At 64.3% G+C, this 9,688-nt stretch overlaps 1 protein-coding gene across 1 annotated transcript in view; it reads left to right on the top strand.

Moving 5' to 3' along the window:
- Positions 1–621: 621 nt before the first annotated feature.
- CASKIN1 (CASK interacting protein 1) overlaps positions 622–9,688 on the top strand; it is a 29,967-nt gene continuing 20,900 nt past the window's right edge. The window contains 1 exon segment of the mRNA XM_079321190.1: positions 622–881. Coding sequence (XP_079177316.1) covers positions 788–881 — 94 coding nt within the window. The 5' untranslated portion in view covers positions 622–787.

Below are 9,688 nucleotides of genomic sequence, written 5' to 3'. Positions count from 1 at the left end.
CCAGGCGGGAACCCTCTTAATGCGGGAACCAACCTAATGTCTCGGTCATTTCAGCCTTACAAGTGAAAGGGATGAATGTCACCGGCCATTGTGTCAATAAAAGTGGAAAATGACGCGGTAATGAGCGCGTTTTTTACAGAAATGGAAAGGCTGCTCCTCCCCGGTTCCCGTTACCGGCACCGCAGGCTGCTGAGATGGCCAGGCGGGACGGGGAGCGGCGAAGGGCACCCCGGAGTCGGGCTGGGGAGCACGGGGTGCCCCGGGAGGGAGTCTGCTGGACCCCCGCTGGATCCACCCCGAGGAGAAAGAGGCCCCGAGCAGGGCAGCCGTATTCCCCCCGTCCCCTCCGGCCGCTGAGAGACCCTCCAGCTCGTCCCACGCCACGGCTGCGCGGCGGGTCCCACCGGGGCGTCCCCCGGGCCCCGCACCGGGGAGGGGGATCCCCGCGCTCCGCCCGCAGCACCGGGCGGCCCCCGCCCTCTCCTCCTCCTCCTCCTGCTCGTCCTCCTCCTCCTCTTCCTCCTCTCCCGCGCTGCCCCCCGCGCTCCCGGTGCTGCCCCCCGCCCCGCCGCGCCCCGCCCCGGGCGCCCGCCGCCGCCGCCGCCGCCCCCGCCCCCGCCTCCGGAGCGGGCGGGCTGGGCGGGGGGGCTGCACCGTGCCGAGCCGAGCCGTGCCGAGCCGCGCCGAGCCGAGCCGCCCCCCGCCGCCCCCCGCCCCGCGCCGCGCCGCGCCGCGGAGGATGCTCGGGCCGTGAGCCCGCAGCCGGCAGCCCCGGCGCGGCGCAGCCATGGGCAAGGACCAGGAGCTGGTGCAGGCGGTGAAGGCGGAGGACATCGCGGCCGTGCAGAAGCTGCTGCAGAGGCCCAAGCCCGGCAAAGCCAGTGAGTGCGGCGGCGGCGGGGCCGGGCGGGGGGCGGCGGGGCGGGAGGACACTCGCAGGGGGGGCACACATGGGCACCGCCGTCGCAGCAGCGGGCGAGGAGGCTCGGGGCCGCATCCTGACGCTGCTCCCGGGGCCCGGCCGCGATGCCGCCCTGCCCGCCCCGGAGCATCCCCGGCCCTTCCCCGGCTGCGGCTCGTCGCAGGCGGGCGGGGACCGTAGACGTGCTGAGGACCCCCGGCGGCGCCCCGGGAGGGGCGAGGGGCGCTGCCCGGCGCGGGTCTGAGCGTGCCGGCGGGGCTCGGAGCATCCCCGGGCGCTGCAAAGGGTCCCCTCGCCGGTCCCGGGGCACCCCCGGTGCGGTCGGGGTCCGGCCGGGCTGCCCTTGCCCTGCACCCAGGAGCAACTCCTGACCGCCCCGGAGCCGGGCCCGGTGCTCCCGGGGGTTTGGGCAGGGTTTGCGGCCGGGCAGCGCCGGGCGCATCTGCGTGTGCGTGCAGCGAGTGTACCCGGCCGGCGCGGGCGAGCGGCGGGGCTCGCTGCCCGCACACCTCTGCGTGTGTCCGCGCTGCCGCGGGTGCGTGTGCCTCTGTGTTTGGGTGCGTGGGGTGTTTGCGTGGCGGTGTGTACCCTGGCATCTCTGTGTTTGGCTGGGCTGTTGGTGTTTCTCGCTGAGGGGGTGTTTGGATGTCGCTCCGCGGGTATCTCCCGGTGCATCCCTGCGGCTGGGCTGTGCGCGGCTCCGCGGGTGCGTGGCCAGGTGTGAGGCTGCGGGGGCGTGCGTGTGGCTGTGCGTGTGCGTCTCCGGGTGTACGTGTGTGTAGCTCCATGAGTATCTACTCGCTGTAGGATGTAACTGCTCCGTCGAGGCGTTCCGCCCGGGACTGAATAATTAATGGTGCTGATGCAGCCGCAGGTTTCAGGCCTGATGCCGGGGACGAATTGGGCGGTCGGGGACCGTCCCTGGGTATGGACAGGGACCGCGGGGAGCACTGTGTGCCTCTGGGTTACCAGACACATAGTCCCTCCATGGCTGTGCCCACTGTCCCTCTCTCCAGGGCGGGCATCCCACAAATGTGGGCACCCCCCTTTCCCTGGTGCTGTGCAGGACTGGTGAGGTGTTCCCTGTCCCTGGTCATGCAGGGCTGTTTCTGACCAAGCAGGGCCAGCGTGGTGCCCCATGTCTTAGCGCTGAGCAGGGTTGGCATGTCCCTGCTCTGGTGTTGCATCCACCGTGTCCACGGTGGGGCCAGCATGTGTTTCCCTGTGCCATGAAGGGCTGGCATGGTGTCCCCCATGTCCCCAGTGCCATTGTTGCTGTAACTGCAGGGCAAGAGGAACCTCCAGCTCAGAGCTCACTTCATCCCAGCCCCCTCCAGATGCTGCTGCTGCCGTGGCCTCTTGGGGCAGCATGTGGGTATGGGGACAACGCTTGGCCTGTGCCCATACACCCCTCTCCAGTCCCTGCTGGCCTGGGCACACAGTTGGTGTTGCTGTGGCAACAACCAGAGGTGCCTGAGTGCCACCACCTTCTCCTGCATCCCTGTCCTTCCCAGTGCTCTGCTGCATCTCCCACTGCTGAGCCCTCTGGATACCAGGCAGGATGGCCACAGGGGCCAGCAGTGCTCCCTGGGCCAGGATCACAGGTTAGGGACAAGGCACACCCAGAGGGGCTGAGCCTGGTGTTGGGGTTGGATGCTCTCCCCATTCCCTTGCTGGGCTGCCCACCTCCTGCTCTGCTGGATGCCAGTGCCAGGCTCATCTGGAGCCACTTCCCCACCGGACCCGACTCTCCCGTGTGGCAGCGGCATCACGTGTGTGGCAGTGGGTGCTGTGTACTCAAGTACCCATGCACAAGCACCTCTGGCCATGGCAGCGGGGCTGGAGCGGTGCATGGAGTGGGAGAGCACCGAGCAGGGCTGTCCCCACGCCGTGCTGTCCCCAGGCTGTGCTGTCCCCACGCCACACTGTCCCTATGCCATGCTGTCCCCACACCATGCTGTCCCCATGCCGTGCTGTCCCCACGCCATGCTGTCCCCACACCATGCTGTCCCCATGCCGTGCTGTCCCCACGCCGTGCTGTCCCCACGCCGTGCTGTCCCCATGCCGTGCTGTCCCCATGCTGTGCTGTCCCCACGCCACACTGTCCCTATGCCATGCTGTACCCACACCATGCTGTCCCCATGCCGTGCTGTCCCCACACTGTGTTGTCCCCACGCCGTGCTGTCCCCACGCCGTGCTGTCCCCAGGCTGTGCTGTCCCCACGCCACACTGTCCCCATGCCGTGCTGTCCCCACGCCGTGCTGTCCCCACACTGTGTTGTCCCCACGCCGTGCTGTCCCCACGCCGTGCTGTCCCCAGGCTGTGCTGTCCCCAGGCTGTGCTGTCCCCACGCCGTGCTGTCCCCACGCCATGCTGTCCCCAGGCTGTGCTGTCCCCACGCCACACTGTCCCCACGCCACACTGTCCCCACGTCCCCTCCAAGTTCCGGTCCCACGCATGCCTGCGGCGCTCCCCGCGCTGCGCGGCACCAGCAAGATTTGTAACTTAGCCCTGTTATCTGGATAATATCCTATTCATGTGGGGTTTAACAAGTGAGATTTTAAAAATCCTTGCGTGAATTAGTGCGGGTTGCCATGGTGACACGGGGCCCCGTTTGGTGTGAGTGCGGGTTTGGGGCCCGGGCCGGCCGCAGCGCGCACCGCGCCTGCTTCCCGGGCATCCATAATTGATGAGGTTGTCTGAAAGTTGCGCAAATCAGATGCAGGGATTTGGCAGCAAACTGTTTCCCTCCCTGTCCCCTCCTTCTCGGTGCTACCTCGAAGAAATGTGGTGACTTGGCGTTTTCCCCTCGACTCCAGTGCCAAGGGATGGGATGGGATGGGATGGGATGGGATGGGATGGGATGGGATGGGATGGGATGGGATGGGATGGGATGGGATGGGATGGGATGGGATGGGATGGGATGGGATGGGATGGGATGGGATGGGATGGGAGCAGAGGGTGTCCCCAGGAGCACCATGCTCACTGTGCCATCCCTGTCCTGGGCACCCGGGGCTTTGGGCAGTGGGATATGAGCTGTACCATGCCATGCCATACTGTGCTGTGCCGTGCCATGCCGAGGATCCACAGTTCCTTGGCTGTGAAGTGTTGGAGGAGCTGACTCCTTCCCTGTGAGATTGGTGCTGCCAGTGGCTCCTCCACATTGGAAATTACTCCTGTGTGGTGCTGCTGGTGCCGAGTGTGGGACCTCAAGCCAAGGATTGAATCCTCTACTCCAGTTCCTCCTCCAGCTAGGCTGGGGGACTCTTGTAGCACACTTCCACACATGGCAGCTTCATGTGGCCAAGGAGATGTCCCGGCACATGGCCCTGCAGTGCCAGGACAAAGTTGGCAGGAACTGGCTGTGTGGGTGGAATCCAGGGCTCTGTCCTGTGGGACTGTGCTGCCCACCCCATATCTGGTCCTCAGTGCCATTCTGGTCCCACCAGTTGCCATCAGGGCTCTGTCCTGGTGTGCTGTTGGAGCTCTGAGTGCCTCACTCAGGTTAGCCACACTGCCTGACTGGGATCAGGAGCACAGAGCTCTGCACCCCCTGTGTCCTGCCATGTCAGGATAACCCTGGGTAACCCAGCCCAGCCTGGCCCCACTGCCCAAGGTGCTGGTGCTGAGGGCTGGGCAGCTTTCAGTGTGTCCCCACTCTGGGCAGGAGAGCCTCATTCCCACACTGCCACTTGTGCAGGGCTCTGCATCCTGCCCTGCATGTCACTGGCACCTCAGGGCTTGTCACATCAGTCCTGGCGCTGCTGCTGTGTGCAGAGAGCAAGTCCTGCCCTGCCTAGGAAGGGAACTCACAGCTCAGCAAGAACCCCCAGGGTCCTGCTGTCCCTGGGGAGCCATCCTGGGATGTGAGTGGAGCTGCACTGGCTGGGTGGGGATGTTCCTTCACCGGTGCTCCAGGATTTGGGAACAGTGGGAAGCAGAGCCAGAGCACCTGGGGACATGAGCTCTGAGCAGGGCCTCACCAGCTGCCTCCTGCCCTCCGGTGAGTCCTCCTGCACAGCGGCCAGTTAATTCTGGGTTTTCTTGCCTGCATTTGATTGCATTCATAATCTGCTCTGATAACAGTATTTAATAAAACCGGGCTAATATGGCGCAGTTAGGAAATGTCTTTGACATTTTACAATTCAATTTCCATGCAGTAAAAGGCAGGGCAGATGCAAATCCAATTGTGGTGCAGTGCCCAGGGCACACGTGGCCGGCAGCCACAGGAGCTGCCCGGTTCCCCTGGCCCCCGGGGAGAGCAGGAGCCTTCCCTGGGAGGCAGCCACCCCTGATGGCTCCTGCTGCTGCTCCCTGGGCACAGACACTGGGCAGAACCTGCTTGCTGACAGAGAAACCCAGGCAGAGATGGGCAGATGATGCTCACTGGAGTGCTGGTGCCCCTGGGTGCTGCTGGCTTCTGGAGCCATCAGTGCTGGGCAGGATATCTGGAGTGGAGGGAAGGGGTTGTGGGGCCAGATCCTGTGGCAGCTTGGCCAAAGAGGTTCTGGGACCCCGTGCATCTCCCATCCCGTGGCCAGGCGCTGCTCCCACGCCTCCTCCGATCCCCTTGGCAGGGATGAAGGGGCGGGATGCCAAGGGGGCGGGCTGATGCCAGCCAGGGGAGATGCCGGTGCATCCCAGGCGTGTCCCAGGCACGGCCGTGCTCCCAGCACTGCAGACAGGCAGGGTCCTGTCAGGGCCCAGCAGCTCGGGCTGCTGCTCCATCCATCCACGTGTCAGCGGGTCCCTCATAAACTTCTTGGGGTTTCCAGCCCGCGGGTGAAGCCTCGCTCCCAGCAGGACTTGGCAGGCGGGTGCAGGCTGCTGTGTGCCAAGTTTCCTTCCAGAGGGGCACGATTGCTCAGCCTGGGGTGGCTTCTCATTATTTTACATTTCTCACCTCTGTGGCTGGGCTGAGTTGTGCTTGCAAAGCCTCCCACGGCCCCCTGCCCCCAGCACAGCCCCCATGCCCAGAGTGGCCACAGGGACCCTGCCCAGCAGGGACCCGGGGCTGTTGGCCACTGCCATCGAGGAGCAGCAGGGCTGCGGGCCGGCGGCTCCATTCCCAGCTCCCTCACTGGCCTGGATTTCCTCTCAGCAGTCCCAAATTCACCTGGCTTGACACCAAGCAGCCCTTTGGCAGCCCCTCGTGCGGGGCTCTCCCAGCTCTGGCTGTTTGCTGCATAAGGACATTGCTGCCCCTGTGCTGGGGGGTGACACTGTGGGGGACATGGCAGGGCCAGGCTGCACCCAAGGGTGACAGTGTTGGTGCTGAGCTGCTCTGAGTGCTATGGGTGCCCCGAGCTTCTCTCCACAGCCGTCCCAGCCACTGCCAGCCCATAGTGGTTTCCAGTAGCCAGGCTGGCGTCTGGCTCCTATCCTTCCCTCTGCACTGTTTAACCCTTCCTTCCCCTTCTCAGCTGCTGAGAATGGCTGTGATCTTGCCCTGCCCATCTTGCTATGCCCCCAGGTGCCCCCAGTCCCTTCCCACTCCTCACATGCAGCAGCAGTGTCTGGGGATGGCAGCTCTGTGGTGCTATGCCAGGGCCTGGGTGGGCCCCAAAGCAGTGGTGGGTGATCAGTGCACACATCCCTGGGCTCAGGGCATGTAGGAGGTGTGGCAGTGCTGGTGGGGTGAGTGCTGGAGGGGAGCACCCAGCTCATGGGTGATACCTGGGGTTGTTTCCCACAGCACTGTCTGTCCTGGTGCTGCTGCTGGGTGCTGTGTGCTGGGAATGAAGCTCAGCACTGTTGGGAGAATGCTGGAGAAAATCTGCTGCTATTTAATGACTGATGTGGTTCTGCTGGGCCAGGCTCCCATGGATGAGGGAGAGGTGCTGGGAAGCAAAACTCATGAGTGCCTGCATGGACACTGTTGTCCTGTTACTGCTTTGTGTCCTGTCCCTGGCCAAGTGTCCTGCAAGAGTTGGGCCATGCCCAACAGGTCACCAAGCCAGTGTGATGTGATGTCACCTCTGCCCCGGCTCACCATCCTGTCCCACATCTGGGGCACGTGGGACTTGCTCCCCTGGTTCTCCTCTTCCCAGAGAGACACAGCCAGTGCAGCCCACCTGGCACAGGAGTGATGCCACCCCTGGGCTGGCTCACTGCGCCGGGCTGAGAGGGATCTTTAAGCTCTAATGAAATGTTAATAGTATTTTCCAACTCAATACGGGAGTAGAAAATGAGGTGTTTAATGCTGGGCTCTGCAGCGACAGGAGCAATCAGCCTGAGGAATGGGAAGCTGGGATGCAGAGCTGGCCTCAGCTTGGTCTGACAGCCCCGGGACTGCTCCACTGATGGATGGGTGCTGGTGCTGGCACGAGCCATCCGGTGGGGCAGCACATGCTGGGAGGGCATCGGGAGCGGCTGGCTGGCAGTGCCAGCTCTGCCCGGCTCTCCTTGGGTGTCCCCGCCAAGGTCACTGCCGGAGAGCGCCGAGCAGATGGAGGTGGCTGGGGGGTTGGGGTGCCCCGGGGCACAGCGGGATGAAGGGACCCCAGCGCTGTGCCCTGCCATGGTCTGTGTCAGCTGGAGACGGACCAGGCTGGAGATGGTGCCCCAGCAGCCACCACAGGATCAGCTTTTTGGAGCTCGGGTGCTCCGCCCGTGTGTGCCCCTCTGCATCCCTGTGCATCCATCCATCCATCCATCCATCCATCCATCCATCCATCCATCCATCCATCCATCCGTCCATCCACCCCTGTGCATCCGTGTGCGTGCCCCAGCACCCGTGCATCACCGTGGACGCGTGTGCAGCGTGTGCAGCGTGTGCCCGTGTTCCCCGTGCCCCGTGTGCCCGTGGCCTCTCCGCTGCTCGCTCCGGCCATGCCTCCTGCCCCCGGGGCCGGGTCCTGGCCACGGCCGGCTCGTGGCGGCAGCAGCCGCTGATCCCTTCCAGATGTGGCTGCCGGAGCCGCCTCCTCGAGAGGCCCCGCGGGTTCCCGGCCCGCGGGAGCCGCTGGAGCAGAGACAAAGCAGCGGCCGCCCGGCTCCTGCATTGCAGCTGGGCTGTTTACGGCAGGCGCGCTCCTCGCAGCCCTGCGGCTCCGCAGCAGTCCCGCTCCCCGTGTGCCATCAGCGTCTGCCTGAGGCTCGCTCCTGCTCGGCCCTGCACCGCCCCTGCCAACCCCCTCCCTGTGCCTGCCGTGCCGGGGACACTGGGGACACTGGGGATATTTGGGATACTGGGGACACTGGGTACACTGAGACGGGTCCTGCAAGCCTTGTGCCACCCCAGCAGTGCTACCAGCCCGCCGGGAGCAGCTCCCTGTGCTCCTTGTGCTCCTGGATGATGCAGGGCATCGCCTGGCTGCACATCTCTGCTGTCCACCCACCCTGGCGGTCACTGGCACACAGCTGAGCTGCCCATGCCTGTGCCCATCCTGCTCCTCCATTCCTGCTGGGAATGCAGCCATGAAGCAGAAGGTGGGCACGGTGCAGTGGCTGTGGACAAACGATGGCTTTGAAGGCATCACGTTAAAATAGAGCCCGGGGCCGTGTTTGCCGCGCATGGCTGGGAGCTCAGAGCCAGCACTGCTGCAGCTCCCGCTGCCTCTGATGGATCTGGGCCGCCTGCACACAGATGTGCACATGTGTGCACACACTCAGGGCACACCAGGAGCGGATCTGGGCCATTTGCACACAGATGTGCACATGTTCAGGGCACACCAGGAGCTGATCTGGGCCATTTGCACACAAATGTGCACGTGTGCTCACACTCAGGGCACACCAGGAGCTGATCTGGGCCATTTGCACACAGATGTGCACATGTGTGCACACACTCAGGGCACAACAGGAGCTGATCTGGGCCATTTGCACACAGATGTGCACATGTGTGCTCACACTCAGGGCACACCAGGAGCTCCCACAACTTCCCAGTGCTGCTGCACCTTGCTGGGTTCATGGGAGGCTGGTGATCAACACCGTGTATTGGTTCATGATGTTTTAAGGTGCACAAAGCTCCTGGTCCCGCCCTGCAGCCAAGGTGGACAGGGTCCATTCTCCCAGGGATCCCTGGTCCCGCAGAGGGGGTGAGAAAGGGGAGGAGCTGGGGAGGATGAGGATGAGGATGAAGCACAGGTCAGGATGGTCTTTGCCCCAGGGTGGAGGTGAGTAGTGTGTGTCCACCTCTCTCTGATCCTGTGTCCCAAGGAGATGCAGTGCCAGACATGCTGGGATGGATAGATGGGCAGACACAGGTGACAGTGTCCCTGAGCAGCCACATCCCCATCCCTGCCATACCAGCCTTGCTGTGCCAGCAGTGGCTCCTTCCAGCCAGGGTGATTACTGAAAATTACCTGTTTGCCACAGGCTGGCAATTAGGGCTCCCTGTAAGCGACACCAACATTCATTTCCGCGGAGACGAGTGTGGGCGTGCGGCTGGCACCGGGCACGGCGGGCGGCTGCGGTGCTCGGTGCTGGTCCCACGGAGCTGAGCACACCTTGTGTCCCACCTGTGGGGCAGAGGGAGCACGCCCCTGCTCTGCACAAGCTCCTGCCCATCCCTGCTGCCACTCCTCTGCATTCTGGGCTGAGGTACCAGGGTGCTGTGTGGTACTCGGGGGGCTGGGACTGCCCCAAAGGGGTCTGGCTGATGCAGTGTGGTTTGGCCTGGCTCCACAGTACTACAAAGGTCAGGTGAGGATATGACTTGGGAGTACAGGGAGAGAGTGGGGGTCTCCAGAGCAGCTGCTGCTGGGTGCTGGGTCCCCTGGACAGCTCCAGCCCTGGTGGGTTGGCTCAGCCCTAGGTACACCCACA

The sequence above is a fragment of the Erithacus rubecula genome (assembly GCF_903797595.1).
Source record: "Erithacus rubecula genome assembly, chromosome: 17".
Lineage (NCBI taxonomy): Eukaryota > Metazoa > Chordata > Aves > Passeriformes > Muscicapidae > Erithacus > Erithacus rubecula.
Note: the sequence above shows the minus strand (reverse complement) of the source record. Positions and strands in the feature narration are given on the sequence as shown.